At 34.1% G+C, this 16,480-nt stretch overlaps 3 protein-coding genes across 4 annotated transcripts; 1 reads left to right on the top strand and 2 right to left on the bottom strand.

Annotated features, from left to right (window-relative positions):
* The first annotated feature begins 278 nt into the window (after window positions 1-278).
* Window positions 279-4,263, top strand: LOC130796818 (putative pentatricopeptide repeat-containing protein At3g18840). Of its 2 annotated transcripts, none has more exons than XM_057659215.1 (2): window positions 279-2,667; window positions 3,736-4,263. In XM_057659215.1, the coding sequence occupies exon 1, from the start codon at window positions 457-459 to the stop codon at window positions 2,536-2,538; it is 2,082 nt and encodes a 693-aa protein (XP_057515198.1). In that variant the 5' UTR covers window positions 279-456; the 3' UTR covers window positions 2,539-2,667; window positions 3,736-4,263. The 2 variants fall into 2 exon arrangements, with proteins under 2 accessions (XP_057515198.1, XP_057515197.1); XM_057659214.1 differs by having other exon boundaries at window positions 3,712-4,263.
* Window positions 4,264-6,226: 1,963 nt separating this feature from the next.
* On the bottom strand, window positions 6,227-9,406 carry LOC130796819 (callose synthase 3-like). Its single transcript, XM_057659216.1, has 7 exons — window positions 9,198-9,406; window positions 8,456-8,674; window positions 7,726-7,826; window positions 7,075-7,199; window positions 6,876-6,969; window positions 6,683-6,793; window positions 6,227-6,611 (listed from the first exon to the last, which is right to left on the bottom strand). The coding sequence occupies exons 2-6, from the start codon at window positions 8,646-8,648 to the stop codon at window positions 6,692-6,694; spliced, it is 615 nt and encodes a 204-aa protein (XP_057515199.1). The 5' UTR covers window positions 8,649-8,674; window positions 9,198-9,406; the 3' UTR covers window positions 6,227-6,611; window positions 6,683-6,691.
* Window positions 9,407-12,627: 3,221 nt separating this feature from the next.
* On the bottom strand, window positions 12,628-15,607 carry LOC130797171 (callose synthase 3-like). The gene is made up of 6 exons (XM_057659658.1): window positions 15,348-15,607; window positions 14,597-14,818; window positions 13,850-13,950; window positions 13,199-13,323; window positions 13,000-13,093; window positions 12,628-12,917 (listed from the first exon to the last, which is right to left on the bottom strand). The coding sequence occupies exons 2-6, from the start codon at window positions 14,790-14,792 to the stop codon at window positions 12,867-12,869; spliced, it is 567 nt and encodes a 188-aa protein (XP_057515641.1). The 5' UTR covers window positions 14,793-14,818; window positions 15,348-15,607; the 3' UTR covers window positions 12,628-12,866.
* Between the last annotated feature and the right edge of the window lie 873 nt (window positions 15,608-16,480).

The raw sequence follows: 16,480 nt of genomic DNA, 5'->3' as shown, positions 1-16,480 counted from the left end.
AGAGACTAGTTGATATATATTTTGTTATTGATTTGTCACGAGGTAAAGAAAATGTGTAATGGCTATTTATGTAATATTGATAGGTATATTAAGAATAACTTTTTTTATTATTTTATAAATTTAATATGAAAAAGAAAATTTTCAGAAAAAAAAAATTATCATCTTAATTTAAAAGTAACTAATAAAGATATACTACCATCAAAGTTGATTCCAAACCTATATGTACTGATAATATATCGAATTTAAATTAGCGATATTTTATAATTATAAAACTACATTATAACATTATTTTAGGAAAATCTTCAAAGGAATAATAGTGAACTTTTTTTTTGTTGGTTGAAGTCATAGCAGACATTCAAAACTTGTCAAATTTTGGGTACATATTTCTAATACTAACTTCCTTCAGGCTTCAAAATTCAAGCTTTCTCTTCACTGACTACATTTTTCTGCATTTAAATGCACCTAAAATCTCTTAAAGAGGTCATATTATTCCATTGTCAAGCCATTAAAACCGGTTTTCACTACAACATATTTACATCAAACCAAATCATCCATTTATATTCTAAACATGGTGTTTTACAAAGTGCCCAGAAAGTGTTTAACGAAATGCCTGAACGAAATGTGTTCACTTGGAACACTATAATTGCTGCATACTTGAAAAATCATGATCTAAAAACTGCTGAAAACCTTTTTAAATCTTCCCCATATAAAGATTTGGTAACATACAATTCTATGTTAGCTGGATATGTATATTCTGATAATGGGCACGAACACGAAACAAATGCTCTTAGACTTTTTTGTGAGATGCAGTCATCTCAAATTTGTGGAGGTAGTATCGATGAGTTTACTAGCTCTACAATGCTTAACTTGGTTGCGAGATTATCGTTTGTGTCTCTGGGAAAGCAGTTGCATTCTTTAATGGTGAAAAGTGGGAATGATTCGAGTCGGTTTTCGTGTAGTTCACTTATTGACATGTATTCAAAACGTGGGTGCTTTCAAGAAGTGATGCGGGTTTTTGATGATCGTAGGGGCGGGTTAGATTCAGTATCTAAGAATGCTGTAGTTGCTGCTTGTTGTAGAGAAAGAGAGTTAAATTTGGCTTTAGATATATTTTGGCGTGAGGCAGAGTTGAATGACACTATTTCATGGAATACAATTATTTCAGGGTTTGTTCAAAATGATTTTCATGAGAAGGCAATGAGATTATTTGTTTGTATGATGGAAAATGGGGTTAGATTAAACAACCATACTTTTGCTTGTGTTTTAGGTGCTTGTTCTGGTATGAGGAACCTTACTATCGGGAAGGAAGTTCACGCGTATGTTTTGAAAGGTGGGTTTATTGAGAATGCATATATTAGTAGTGGTATTGTTGATGTTTATTGCAAGTGTAGTAATATGGATTATGCAAAATCTGCTTATATGTTATATAGTGTTGGGAATGCCTTCTCAATCACCTCAATGATTGTGGCATATTCAATGATAGGCAACATGGTGGAAGCTCGAAGACTTTTCGACACATTGCTCGAGAAGAACACTGTGGTTTGGACATCATTGTTTTCAGGGTATGTGAAATGTCAAAGCTGTGAAGCAGCATTTGAGCTGTTGAGAGAGTTTTTAAGCAATGAAGGAAATATTCCTGATGTTTTGATATTGATGACTCTGCTTGGTGCCTGTGCTATACAAGCTTCCTTGCACTCTGGAAAGCAGATTCATTCCTACCTTTTAAGGAATATGATTGAAAAAGATGGAAAGCTTTTGAGTGCAATGATTGATATGTATTCCAAAAGTGGTAACATAACATACGCGGAAAGAATTTTCTCGGGAGTAGATGAAAGGGACTCGGTTCTTTATAATGTGATGATTGCTGGTTATGCCCATCATGGCCAAGAAAGCAAGGCCATTAAGTTGTTTGAGGAGATGTGTAGGAAACAAGTTGAACCAAATGAAGCAACGTTTGTGGCTCTTCTGTCGACTTGTCGGCATGCTGGTTTGGTGGAATTAGGTGAAAAATACTTTTACTCCATGGCAAGAGACTATGCTATACAACCTGGTGTTGATCACTATGCTTGTATGATTGATCTCTATGGAAGAGCGCATCGGATGGACAAGGTTGTTGCCTTCATGGAAAGGATTCCTTTGGAAGCAGATGCAGTCCTACTGGGTGTTTTTCTGAATGCCTGTAGGATTAATGGAAATTTGAAATTGGCTAAAGAAGTGGAGGAGAAACTGTTGAGGATCGAAGGTGAAAGTGGGTCTCGTTATGTGCAATTAGCTAATGTATACGCTTCAGAGGATGATTGGGATGAGGTAGGGAGGATAAGGAAGAAGATGAAAGGAAAGGAGGTCAGGAAGCTTATAGGATGCAGCTGGATATATCTGGAGAACGACTTACGCGTCTTTACTTCTGGTGATATGTCTCACTTGAAATCAGATGCAATTTACTATGTGCTTGCTTGTTTAGTCGCAGAAACTAACCGCCTAGCTTTGGTTGAAAGCTCCGATTCCCTAAGTAGTCAATCATGTCTTTCGAATCACTGAAGACTTAACTTGAAATACACAAAAGGAATCCCAAGGTTGGTTAAGTAATGGATATTTCATGGGACATATAAGCAAGTAGATTCCGAAAAGACAATGCTGAGCAGTACGTTTCACAGCTGTCTTTTATATGTAAGCAAAATAATGCTTTCATTTACCCAATTTTTTTCATTGCTTGCCATCTTGAAATTGATTTTTATATATTTTGGTTTGTTTTATGGATGTTATGTTTTACATAATATTTGTATTGGATCGGAAAATCTGATACCATGATATGGTAATTACGTGTGTTAGTCTTGGGTTTAGTTGAGTTCTATGCTTAACATGATTAAATAGGTCTTGTTAACTTGGGTGAATTTACATCTCAGACTTCTTGAGTCAAAATTGATGCACAACATCATAAACCCAACATTAGAAATTAGAAATTACTTTCTAAGGCCTTGGAGAAATTAAGTTCAGAATTTTCCTGAAGCAATCCTAATATAACTCGCAATACCCAATTACTCATTCCTATTCCATCTAGGAAATATGATACGATCAAATACACAACAATAATGTCAGAGCCTTAATCCCAAATGATTGGGGTCGGCTTATAAACGAACAAAATGAAACTTCTTTAATATCCCGACACACACATTAATTTATTAAAAATAAACATAGCATGATAGCGGAGACGATTACTTGACAGCTTACATATCTAGCATTTCAATTAATCAGATATCCACCTCTCCTTGATTTCTTTATTTATAACACTAGCATTTGGTTTTTCCACAAGCTTCCACCAATTAGTTTCTTGCCTTGTTAAGCAAAACCCTCCTACTGATTTATCTCTACTTATTACTTACCACTTAAATAACCCTAGAACTGTGTTTTCTTATGATACGGGTGTAGGCTGTGGATATCTTACTTCCTTGTTTGCATGTTTGTGGCAAAGTAAGATAAGCTTCTTATGTTGGTGATACTAAGTTTGTAAAATATGCTAGTAGTTGTGGAGAGTGTAAATTGGCCGTCTTAAGTGGCTGCAAATAGTCCAGGTCTTTTCACCTAAGCGAACTGTTTAGCTTGAGATTACTTTAGTGTTTTTGTCTCTGATGCTAGTTACGTTGCAGATTGTGTTTTAACATGTTTATTCTACAAGTTATTCTTCTATTAACAAAAGTGTGAATAACATTGCAGTTATCAATCTTGTCCAAATTGCAGCCCCTGTGATATATAGCCTGGCTGATTTGCCAAAATCCTGGGAGGCTGAAATTTCTGCCAGGAAATTAGGACTTTGTTTATTAAGGGATACAGGTATGCTTTTCTTCTAAATGGCCTATAAGTTCTTTATGCACACGACCACACATGAAGTTGCGTGAGTTTGAATACTTGATGGTTGATATACACATTTGTATATGCTATTATATTATGAAATGTATTTTTCAACACAAAATAAGATAGATTTAATAATCATTTCATATGGCTTTCTGGGAATATAAACTCTTTGGTCCTATTGATGAGGCAATAAGTTTACTATTTCAATATTGTATGTTTTAATAAATTGGAGTATCAGATTGTAGTATGAACTGCTCGTTCTAGTTACTTGGTGGTCTCGTACAATTTTTATATAGAAAAAGGAACAAAATTTGAAGCGATTACGTTACTATCTCAATTTAACAATGTTGTATGGAATTGGAGTTTCAATCTGCATATCGAACTGTTGGGTTTATTGGTGGACTCATTCAAAATATTTATAGAAAGGGACCAATTGTTTCATCTAAACTTAAATTAGTATCGGAGCACAATTTCTGTAGAGTTTTAATTCTAAATTACTAATCAACTCAAAAGAAAAAATAAAATTACAATATCAGCAACATCAAAATAAAAAACAGAATAACAATATTAGTAACCGCAAAACAAAAAACAGAACAATAACAGAAAAAAACTGGGAAACAGTAAATCTTTTAAGGCTCTTCCTTGATGATCTTAGGAAGTACTTGTTCTCCCTGATTGGATTCATCACCCCTTCGAACTACTGGTTCACCCTCCTGAGGACTCCCTGTCAATACTGTCAAACCACTATCAGTCCTTGAAAGGTACAGATCTTTCGCTTGGTACTTGCATTCACGCCGTCTCTTTCTCTCATCTGGGGTCTCACCTTTGTAGTGGATGCTTCTATGTGCTGCATAACGATGTGCATCAGTAAAAACTTCCGAGCAATGAGGGCAATGGTAGTCTTCCCTTGTGTAGGGATGATATCTCATGGCTGAAGTATGCCTTCTATACTGAGGATAGCGTTCACTTGTTTCATTTCTGTTGCCATCTTGACAAGGCACTTGAGGAGGCAGTTGAGTTATTTCTGTCTGAGGGAGAGTTCCGTCAAAATTAGGTTCAGGAGATTGTTCAGTTACCTGTTCCGTTGCAGGCTGACTTTTAGGAAATGTTGAATGATTTGGTCGAGGATTGGGTGAAGTTTCATGGAATGTGCCATTTCCAACATCATAGTCCTGGACTTGATGTTCTGTTATATTCTGTCTTGAACTTTCAAGAACAGAATAAATGTAGTCTAACTCACCAGGGAGATACCAAGATGGCTGACTGAAACTTAAGCCATTTCCCCTCTGAGAAAAGGTGTGATTTTGACTAGGAACTTTGTGGTATGGTTGGGATGGTTGCCGTTGATGTGGGGATAAACTGACGGGGTTTTGTCTTGGGTTTCTCATCGATATAGGGATAGCAGTCAGAATTTCTTGCTTGTAGTTTGTGAGATTAGTATTTGGTCTAGTTCCAGTCATTGTAGGAACAATTGGTGAAGCATATTCTGAATGATTTCTATTAAATATGGGGCTTGGATTTGTTTCTGAAATTCTATCTAGTATAGGTCTTTGGTTTGAGTATGGACTTAGAAATGGCTGCTGGAAATGTGAAGATGCAGGTTTGGAGACACCATTCATGGCCGGTAGTCCATTTGATGATGTTGTTAAGAGATTATTTCGGGTGAATTGAGAAGGGGGATGGCCGCTACGAAGGTTTATGTTAACAGAATTATTATTTCCGACCATGATGTTAATGTTTACAGGCTGTGAATAAGAATGAGATGTGCTATGCGGAAGGAAACCAATAGGTAAAGTAAGGTTTAATCTTCTAGTCATGGTCTCATCCATATGACCAGAGACCACTTGGCCTGGCACAGGGATAGTCCGGTTTCGAGAAGAGAGAGTGATAGCTGTATTGAGTGAAGGGTTAACATCAACTGCACCATGGCAATTGTTAGGATCTATACCAGAGGACGCTAGAGAAAGTGTTGCGTCATGGACACCATGACCAATTAGGCTAGGGTGGTTGGTTGGATCAGGCATTGGTGATGAAGAGAAGTATATATATTTTATTTATTTTTTTTTTTTTGAAAATGAAGGAAGAAGAAAGTTTATAAGACTAATGGGTGGAGTTTGAGTGAGTTAAGAAGAAACGTGAAGTTCCTTTTTATGTGTCAAAGGAGAAAATTTCAAGCTATTCCAGGAATGCCCCCAAGTTGATGGATAAGCTCCACATTCCTTGGATGGTCTATCCTAGGACGGATCAAATCGGAGAATATCTTAAAAGATACAGATTTGATGTAAAGTTTGTGATTCTAGTTTTAAAAAAATCCTGTTTTCTAATATCTGAAAGTTTAGTAATGCTAAGAAATTTCAGAAAAGTTCAAAACCAGATAGAGATAAAGCCTTTCAAGTGTAAGAATTTAATATTTTTAATCCAAATATGGCAACAATAATAAATAATAAGCCATACCTTACATTGTAGCCTGTAGGTACCGGAATATTTTCTACCATATTGGTCTTCAATCAATTATTGTTTATTTCCTTCTTTACTTTATATTAATACGTAATAATATCAGAATATGCTTTAAAAGGAAAACAATCAAATACAAATAAATCCTCTATAATATTATCCTTTTTAAGAAGATCCTTCATGTGATTTGCCATCCAATTATTGTATCATTATTCATCAACCTTTCTGTCCTCATCTTGCTTTTTCTTGTAATCCTTGGGCCAAGGACGGCCTCTAGTGTTACGAAGGGCAGCCATTGAAGCTTGTATCTGCAAATTGGATGCCCTGATAAAGAGTCCACGCAATTCTCTAAACGTGAGAAAACATAAGCGCCACGTACCTCTGGGTATCACATAATTGCCTGATTTGCACTATCTGGATCAAGAGGAAGCATATTGTACGGGGCATAGATTTCAGTTTTCTCCGCTACTTTATTGTGTGTATCTAAGATCTAAAAAAATGAAAATTTAATGTTGAACCAATGTAATATCCATTGTTAATTGAAATGTGTATGTAATATGAATACATCTTACCTCGCGGTCAACTTCCATGGACTGTGTCCAGTTCACAGCTTTTAATACCTCAAACAGCACATTAGCAATCTGATATGCCTTAGTGAGCTGAGCACTGAACAGAAAATTATTTTTTAAGTTCTTGATTCTTGATTATAACAAGCAGAGCAGAAGAAACATTCAAATTCTCAGTGTTCTTCACACAGCATGTTTAACTCACCGGTCAGCCTTATCAGCTGCATTTTCCAAAGCTTGAATATATTTCTTGTAGTAATGCTGATAAAAACTTTGCATTTTGCGTGCATCACTCTTTTTAACTCTTCCCTTTAATGTTGGATCATTTTCCTGCAGAACTAGTAGTTATTAAGACCAGTCACATTACACTTAACAGTAAAAGATATACATTCTGATAACTAGTTCGAAGCCTATACAGAGGTCAAACAGTCAGAGGCAGTGGTACGAGAACCAGCCACGACTCACAATAGTGAAAAAGGGGGTAGCCTTTTCTCATTAATTCTGCCAATAGCTCATGTGAGACAATACACTATAATGTTAGCATGAAAAATAGATTTATCAAACATAAAAAAGAATTTCCATGTCCTAGTCGGCTTGATGGTACAAGTGAGTAGTTCATCACGACAAACCAATAATAAAAACATCTACCAAGCTGAAAAAGGAACCGTATCTTTAAAGTGAAATACAATCATCAAGATTCCTTGCAAAACATCAGCACCTGCAGCCCGTAATCTATTCACAAATAAGGGGCTCGTAATGCAGATTGAGAAATGAATTTTATCTAATACATTTAGCAATCAAGCCTAGTTTTAACAATAAATGATCTATCTATCTTGAATAAGTGAGGATGTAAAACCATCTCTAGCCTTCGAAGAAGTGCAGTTTTGAATTGCCGGACACCACGACCACTGGATGTTGGATCCAATCGATGAGCTTTCTCAAAAGCATAATTCCTACCTGCAAGCCACTCATTGTTATCAAGACTCACATAAACTAAAATCTAATAGAAACAATGCTAAAAAGTTATCATAAAGCCGAAATTGACAAAAATGTTTTCAGCTAAACCCTTTGAAGTATAAGAAGTTGCGCTTTGCAAGGCAAAACGTGATAAGGTATGATCTAGATATTACAATTCTGTTCAAACATTCATGCTAAACCAACAAAAATTTGTAGTGTTGGAAAGCTCGGAGAAAGAAAGGATCAAATTCCCAGATTTTCCGAGCCATGTCAAAAACTTCATGTCCGCCATAACATCAAGTACAATCAGCATAAACCTAGATATATGTGATTTCTCACTTCTACAATCTACACAACCTCAACATGCTGAGACTCACTGATTAACATTGCCGAAGGTAGCATACAATATTGCTAGAAATAGCACCTAATAGTTAACTTACTGTCTACTCACTTACCTTAAATCCACGTTCAATTCCATTTTCCATTCTAAATAGAAGGTTCACATAAAGTTTTAATCGCAAAAAAGAACAAACCTAAACATCAAAGATCACTAGCAACACAAAAATTGACACTCCTAATTGAAAATCCATAATTCAATATCAATTGCAACAAGAAAATAAAAAACTTACACAGAAAAGCTACCCTAGGATTATGCTCTTCAACTTCATTAGCAGCACGAAGAATGGGAGCAATCTCAACAAGAGATGACGGAACTATCTCACTGTCAAATGCCGTTTCTCCAATATTCCCCGCCGTCTGTGTCATCAACCGTCTTGTTGGCGGTTGGTCGGAACCTCCACCTCTCGACGTAGAAGACGACATATTTAACCAAATTCACTTCAAAACCCCTGCCAAAACAAATCACAAAATTAATTTAACCAAATACACACTTTTCAGTTCAATTGATTATTCAATCACCAAAACAATTCAATACAAATTAATAGAAGTATGTACTAATCGTGTAGATGCAACTGGCATAAAGCTGGATAAGGCAACAAATAGAAAAACAAAAAATCGGATTCTAACTCAATTCAAACATTCAATGACGAAATAACTGTACAGGACTTCTATTTTAAAAAAACTAAAAATTAAATCGATTAGATGAACATGCAACAGGGCAAAAAATTAAGAAAAAGAATTATATTTTCACAAACTAAAAAAACAGCAAGTTTAAATCACTCCAAAAGATAAGATAAGACAGAGAACTTATAGTGTCAGTTTAGCTTTAATCTTGAAAAAAGAACGTGCATCAAACTACTAATCAAATCAAGAAATCAAATCAATGAAAAAACAACATATTTAGTTCACTCAAATTACTAAACACAAACAAAATAACAAGTAAAGATTAAAAAAGGAGAGAAAAAATATTACCAGAGTAAATTAATCAAACTAAATCATAGATTAAACTATCATGAAGCTAATAAACAAAAATGGCGGAGCTCGAAGTCGAACAGCAATACTAGCTTAAGGAAGAAGGCAATAAAGCAATGGTATTGGACTATGGCGGAAGAAAATGACCATTAAAGTGTATGAGAGACTGAGCGTACTGTATGTCTGTATCTGTATCTTAGCCAAAACAGTTTAAAATGACCAAATAAAACTAAAGAGAAAGTTATTGTTTTTGGATTTTACTAAGTGTGGGTCCCACTTTTTCAGTCATTTTTAATTATGTTTATACCCTTGTAAGTTATTTTGGTATAGATTAAAAAATTACGGTATTTACTTTAAAAATACGATTAATAAGGGGTAATTTTGGAAATAAAGTACTTATGTATTGTATTACTTTTTTTTATTTTTGAATTCATAAAATTATTCTATGAAGGAGTAAAGATTTACCTTCAACATTTAAAAAAAAAAATAACAGATTTACATTCAATTCAAAACAGTGAATGGAGGTGGAAAAATTAAGGTTTTTGTTAAAAATTAGAGAGATAAGGAGGAAATAGAATGGGTAAAAGTTAAAAAATAAAAATATTTATACTTATTGGTTTGTTTTTTTACATTGGTGAACTTTTATATTTATAGACAAGTATATAAATATTATCTTTCACTAGTGTAAAAGTTCATCTACAATTACATTGAATGCATTTACATGAGAGTAAATTCATTAATTATCTTTCACACTATATTCATTAATTATTTTTCACACTATATTTCAACACTCCCCCTTGAATGCAATCTAATTATGTAAAAAAAATATTATTACAATATTTCTGTTTAATACTGCCTCGTTAAAAACCTTGTCAGAAAAATCCAATAGGATAAAAACCTGAACGAAGGGAAAAAGAGTGCAGTGAGTATGATTCTCCCCCTGAGTTCAACAGATATCTCGTAGATGACACATTTCAATTTTACATACAAGTTGCTCGAATCCCTTTGATGGAAAGGACTTTGTGAACAGATCTGCAAGATTTTCACTTGATTGAATTTGTTTGACTTTTACTATTTTATACTTCTGGAGGTCATGTGCAAAGAAAAGTTTTGGTGCTATGTGTTTGGTTCTATCCCCTTTTATGAAGTCTTCACTAACTTGTTCAACAACCGGTATTATCTTAAAAAATTACAGTTGGAGAATTTATTATCGAGTTTATCCCACATTCTTCTTGAATGTGACCAATTACTGACCTTAACCAAACGCATTCTCTACTTGTTTCATAAAGGGCGATCAATTTCTGCATGGTTTGATGATGTAGCTGTTAGTGTCTGTTTCGTGGATCTCTAAGATATTGCGGTACCTCAATATGTGAATACATATCCATTTTGTGATTTAGCCTGATGGGAATCTGATAAGTATCCAGCATCTGCATATCCAACAAGATAGCATCTTGCTTTGATCGATAAAATAGTCCAATATCTTTAGTTCCTCGAACGTAGCGTAACAAATCTTTTATCCCACTCCAATGTCTCCCTGTTGGTGAATTGCTATATCTAGCTAATAAATTAACAGCGAAAGCAATATCAGGTCTTGTATTATTAGCTAGATACATCAGAGCTCCAATTGTGCTTAAATATGGCACTTCAGGGCCAAGAATCTCCTTATCTTCTTCTCAAGGTCGAAATGGATCATCTTTTGGTTTTAATGATCGCACTATCATTGGAGAGCTCAGCGGATGAGATTTGTCCATATTAAATATTTTTAGAACCTTTTCTATATAGTTGGATTGGTGCACAAATATTCCACCCCTTAAGTGCTCTATTTGTAATCCAAGGTAAAATTTTGTTTTCCCAAGATCTTTCATTTCAAAATTTTCATCAGGTATTTTGCAGTTTGTTCAAGCTCTTTGGGAGTTTCAATGATATTTAAATCATTAACATAAACTGCAATTATAGAAAATCTTGATGAGTCCGTTTAATAAATACACAAGGACTGATTTGATCATATATTTTCAATGCATTGCATTTCATGTGAGATCTATTTCCTTCTTATTTGGGTCCACTTTCTCTCCCCCCTAAGGATGAGAATATTGTCTCATAAAATAACAATCTGCAAATCTAGCATTAAATAAATCACAAGTCATTGGTTCTAAATATTTGATAATTGATGGACATTCAAATCCGACATAAATTCTCATCCTTTTTTGTGGACCCATTTTTGTACGTTGGGGTGGTGCAATAGGGACATATACTGCACATCCAAATATTTTCAAGTGTGATATATTTGGTTCTTGACCATGCAGTAATTGTTGTGATGAATATTTATGATAAGCACTTGGTCTTAATCTTATCAATGACGATGCATGTATTATTGCATGGCCCCACGCAGATGATGGCAATTTCGACCTCATTAATAATGGTCTTGCTATTACTTGGAGTCTTTTAATCAATGATTCAGCCAGACCATTTTGAGTATGAACATGAGCTACTGGATGTTCTATATCAATTCCAATTGAGGTACAATAATCATTAAAAGTTTGAGATGTAAATTCTCCGGCGTTGTCAAGCCTTATTCGCTTAATTGTATAATCTGGAAATTGATTTCTCAATCGAATGATTTGAGCAATTAATTTTGCAAATGCCACATTTCTAGTTTGTAGGAGACTTACATGTGACTATCGTGTTGAGGCATCAATCAATACCATAAAATATCTAAATGGCTCAGAAGCAGAATTAATTGGCCCACATATATCTCCATGAATTCTTTCTAGAAATTTAGGAGTTTCAGTAGCAATTTTTTTAAAAGATTGTCTAATTATCAATTTGCCTTGTGAGCATGCAGAACATGATAATTCATTTGGTTGGAGAATTTTCATTTTCTTCGTTGGATGCCCAATTGAATTTTCAATAATTTTTCGCATCATTCCCACAACAGGATGACCCAATCGGTCATGCCATAAATTCATCATTTCTTTATTATCTAACTTCTGGTTAGACACCATATTTATCTCAACCGATTTTATATTAATGCGATATAATCCCAATGAGTATGCTGGTAATTTTTCATGAATGCTTTTCTTGCCGCATTTTTCAGATGTGATGCATAAATATTCAGTGCGATTTTCGGTCATTGTTTCTAAATGATAACCATTTTGGCATACATCTTTGAAACTTATGAGATTTCGTCGAGATTTACTCGAATATAAAGCATCATTAATTACTAGTTTTGTCCCATTAGGAAGTATTGTTTGAGCTTTTCCGTATCCTTCTATTAGTGTAGTAGTTCCAGAGATTGTGGTGACATCTGCTTTCATTCACCATCTTCAACTCAGAAAAGTATTATTTGTGCTTTAGGATAGTGTGAGTTGTTCCACCACCTAGGAGGCATTGACATTTGAATCTATTTTCAAACGGATTCATATCTTCATATTAAATAAATATATAGTTAAAATAATTTTATTAACATTAGATAATATCAATACATAAAAAGGATATTGCATATAAAAAGGAAATACAACTAAATAAGCAACACAACATTGTTAAGAAAAATTCAAATATCTTCGTCATATTCTTTATCATTTTCATTGCTTTGAAAGGTCAAGATTAGGCATTGACGTGCTTGCTTTATTATAAGGATCGACATTAGGCATTGAGATGCTTGCTTCATTAAAGTTTGCTTCCACGTTTCTCCGCTACTTTATTGTGTGTATCTAAGATCTAAAAAAATGAAAATCTAATGTTGAACCAATGTAATATCCATTGTTAATTGAAATGTGTATGTAATATGAATACATCTTACCTCGCGGTCAACTTCCATGTACTGTGTCCAGTTCACAGCTTTTAATACCTCAAACAGCACATTATCAATCTGATACGCCTTAGTGAGCTGAGCACTGAACAGAAAATTATTTTTTAAGTTCTTGATTCTTGATTATAGCAAGCAGAGCAGAAAAAACATTCAAATTCTCAGTGTTCTTCACACAGCATGTTTAACTCACCGGTCAGCCTTATCAGCTGCATTTTCCAAAGCTTGAATATATTTCTTGTAGTAATGCAGATAAAAACTTCGCATTTCGCGTGCATCACTCTTTTCAACTCTTCCCTTTAATGTTGGATCATTTTCCTGCAGAACTAGTAGTTATTAAGACCAGCCACATTACACTTAACAGTAAAAGATATACATTCTGATAACTAGTTCGAAGCCTATACAGAGGTCAAACAATCAGAGGCAGTAGTACGAGAACCAGCCACGACTCACAATAGTGAAAAAGGGGGTAGCCTTTTCTCATTAAGTCTGCCAATAACTCATGTGAGACAATACACTATAATGTTAGCATGAAAAATAGATTTATAAAACATAAAAAAGAATTTCCATGTCCTAGTCCGCTTGATGGTACAAGTGAGTAGTTCATCACGACAAACCAATAATAAAAACATCTACCAAGCTGAATAAGGAACGATATCTTTAAAGTGAAATACAATCACTAAGATTCCTTGCAAAACATCAGCACCTGCAGCCCGTACTCTAATCACAAATAAGGGGCTCGTAATGCAGATTGAGAAACGAATTTTATCAAATACATTTAGCAATCAAGCCTAGTTTTAACAATAAATGATCTATCTATCTTGAATAAGTGAGGATGTAAAACCTTCTCTAGCCTTTGAAGAAGTGCAATTTTGAATTGCCGGACACCACGACCACTGGAAGTTGGATCCAATCGATGAGCTTTCTCAAAAGCATAAAACCTACCTGCAAGCCACCCATTGTTATCAAGAGTCACATAAACTAAAATCTAATAGAAACAATGCTAAAAAGTTATACAACAAGTTTAGAAGCATAAAGCCGAAATTGACAAAGAATATTTTCAGCTAAACCCTATGAAGCATAAGAAGTTGCGCTTTGCAAGGCAAAACGTGATAAGGTATGATCTAGATATTACAATTCCGTTCAAACATTCATGCTAAACCAACAAAAATTTGTAGTGTTGGAAAGCTCGGAGAAAGAAAGGATCAAATTCCCAGATTTTCCGAGCCATGTCGAAAATTTCATGTCCGCCATAACATCAAGTACAATCAGCATAAACCTACATATATGTGATTTCTCACTTCTACAATCTACACAACCTCAACATGCTGAGACTCACTGCTTAGCATTGCCGAAAATAGCATACAATATTGCTAGAAATAGCACCTAATAATTAACTTACTGTCTACTCACTTACCTTAAATCCAAGTTCAATTCCTTTTTCTATTCTAAATAGAAGGTTCACATAAAGTTTTAATCGCAAAAAAGAACAAACCTAAACATCAAAGATTACTAGCAACACAAAAATTGACACTCCTAATTGAAAATCCATAATTGAATATCAATTGCAACAAGAAAATAAAAAACTTACACATATAAGCTACCCTAGGATTATGCTTTTCAACTTCATTAGCAGCACGAAGAATGGGAGCAATCTCAACAAGAGATGACGGAACTATCTCACTGTCGAATGCCGTTTCTCCAATATTCCCCGCCGTTTGTGTCCTCATCAACGGCCTTGTTGGCGGTTGGTCGGAACCTCCAACTCTCGATGTAGAAGACGACATATTTAACCAAATTCACTTCAAAACCCCTGCCAAAACAAATCACAAAATAAATTTAACCAAATGCACACTTTTCAGTTCAATTGATTATTCACTCACCAAAACAATTCAATACAAATTAATAGAAGTATGTACTAATCGTGTAGATGCAACTGGGATAAAGCTAGATAAGGCAACAAATAGAAAAACAAAAAATCGGATTCCAACTCAATTCAAACATTCAATGACTAAATAACTGTACAGGACTTTTATTTTAAAAAAAATAAAAATTAAATCGATTAGATGAACATGCAACAGGGCAAAAAATTAACAAAAAAAAAAATATACTTTCACAAACTAAACAAACAGCAAGTTTAAATCACTCCAAAAGATAAGATAAGATAGAGAACTTATAGTGTCAGTTTAGCTTAAATCTTGAAAAAAGAACCGTGCATCAAACTAAAAACTAACAAAAAAAGAAATCAAATCAATGAAAAAACAACATATTCAGTTCACTCAAATTACTAAACACAAACAAAATAACAAGTAAAGATTAAAAAAGGAGAGAAAAAATATTACCAGAGTAAATTAATCAAACTAAATCATAGATTAAACTATCATGAAGCTAATAAACAAAAATGGCGGAGCTCGAAGTCGAACAGCAATGGAGGAGGAGGAGAGAGAAAGAGCACAGAAAGTATGCCCTAGGAGAGAGAAAGTGAAAACCAAAAAAGGAGGAAAAAAAGTGTGAAGAGAGAAGAAAAGATAGTTTAAACTTTTAAGGTACTAGCTTAAGGAAGAAGGCAATAAAGCAATGGTATTGGACTATGGTGGAAGAAAATGACCATTAAAGTGTATTATATTAAATTAGGTTCTAACAATTCGTCACATGATTGAGTGGACACGATCGAGTCAAGAGCGTTGACTTGTACATACACTCGGTGAGATTTATTGTTTCCCAAAACCATATGGTTGTGGGAAGATTAGCTCACCCACGTATATGCAAGTCAACAATCCACTATTTTATCGATGTGAGATCTTGTCTCACATGTAAAGTATTTCCAACATATTATACCTTGTAAGTTATTTTAGTATAGATTAAAAAAAAAAAAGTATTTTCTGTAAAAAATACGATAATAAGGGGTAATTTTGGAATAAAGTACTTATGTATTGTATTACTTTTTTTTTTTGGAATTCATAAAATTATTCTATGAAGTGGTAAAGATTTACCTTCAACATTTAAAAAAAAAAAAACAGATTTACATTCAATTTAAAACAGTGAATGGAGGTGAAAAAATTAAGGTTTTTGTTAAACTTAGAAAGATAAGGAGGAAATAGAATGAGTAAAAGTTAGAAGATTGAGATATTTTCTCTCATTGGTGTGTTTTTTTACGTTGGTGAACTTCCATATTTATAGGCAAGTTAGTTCATCCACAATTATATTGAATGCATTCACATTATGGTAAATTCATTAATTATTTTTTACACTATATTCATTAATTACCTTTCACACTATATTTCCACAGTTTATAGTTTTAAAGGAGTGTTTTTAGCTATTTTACCCTAAACTAATTCAAAACTGAGCTGATACTTTGCTATTAACCAGAAACAATTCTGATCTTTGCAACCTACTTTGAGCAAATCAGTAAACTTTTGCCACTCTGGAAAATGTAGTCCTGATTTTTGATCCGTGAGCTTTTTGTGATTCCATG

The sequence above is a fragment of the Amaranthus tricolor genome, chromosome 12 (assembly GCF_026212465.1).
Source record: "Amaranthus tricolor cultivar Red isolate AtriRed21 chromosome 12, ASM2621246v1, whole genome shotgun sequence".
Taxonomy (NCBI): Eukaryota; Viridiplantae; Streptophyta; class Magnoliopsida; order Caryophyllales; family Amaranthaceae; genus Amaranthus; species Amaranthus tricolor.
This window is presented reverse-complemented; position numbering and strand designations above follow the sequence as displayed.

Coding starts and splice junctions, on each gene's coding strand:
- LOC130796819 (XM_057659216.1), bottom strand. CDS start 8,648: ATGTCGTCTTCTACGTCGAGAGGTGGAGGTTCCGACCAACCGCCAACA. Junction 7,200..7,725: donor TTCTTCGAAGGCTAGAGATG/GTTTTACATCCT, acceptor CTAGTTCTGCAG/GAAAATGATCCAACATTAAA. Junction 6,794..6,875: donor CCATGGAAGTTGACCGCGAG/GTAAGATGTATT, acceptor TCATTTTTTTAG/ATCTTAGATACACACAATAA.
- LOC130796818 (XM_057659215.1), top strand. CDS start 457: ATGCACCTAAAATCTCTTAAAGAGGTCATATTATTCCATTGTCAAGCC.
- LOC130797171 (XM_057659658.1), bottom strand. CDS start 14,792: ATGTCGTCTTCTACATCGAGAGTTGGAGGTTCCGACCAACCGCCAACA. Junction 13,324..13,849: donor TTCTTCAAAGGCTAGAGAAG/GTTTTACATCCT, acceptor CTAGTTCTGCAG/GAAAATGATCCAACATTAAA. Junction 12,918..12,999: donor ACATGGAAGTTGACCGCGAG/GTAAGATGTATT, acceptor TCATTTTTTTAG/ATCTTAGATACACACAATAA.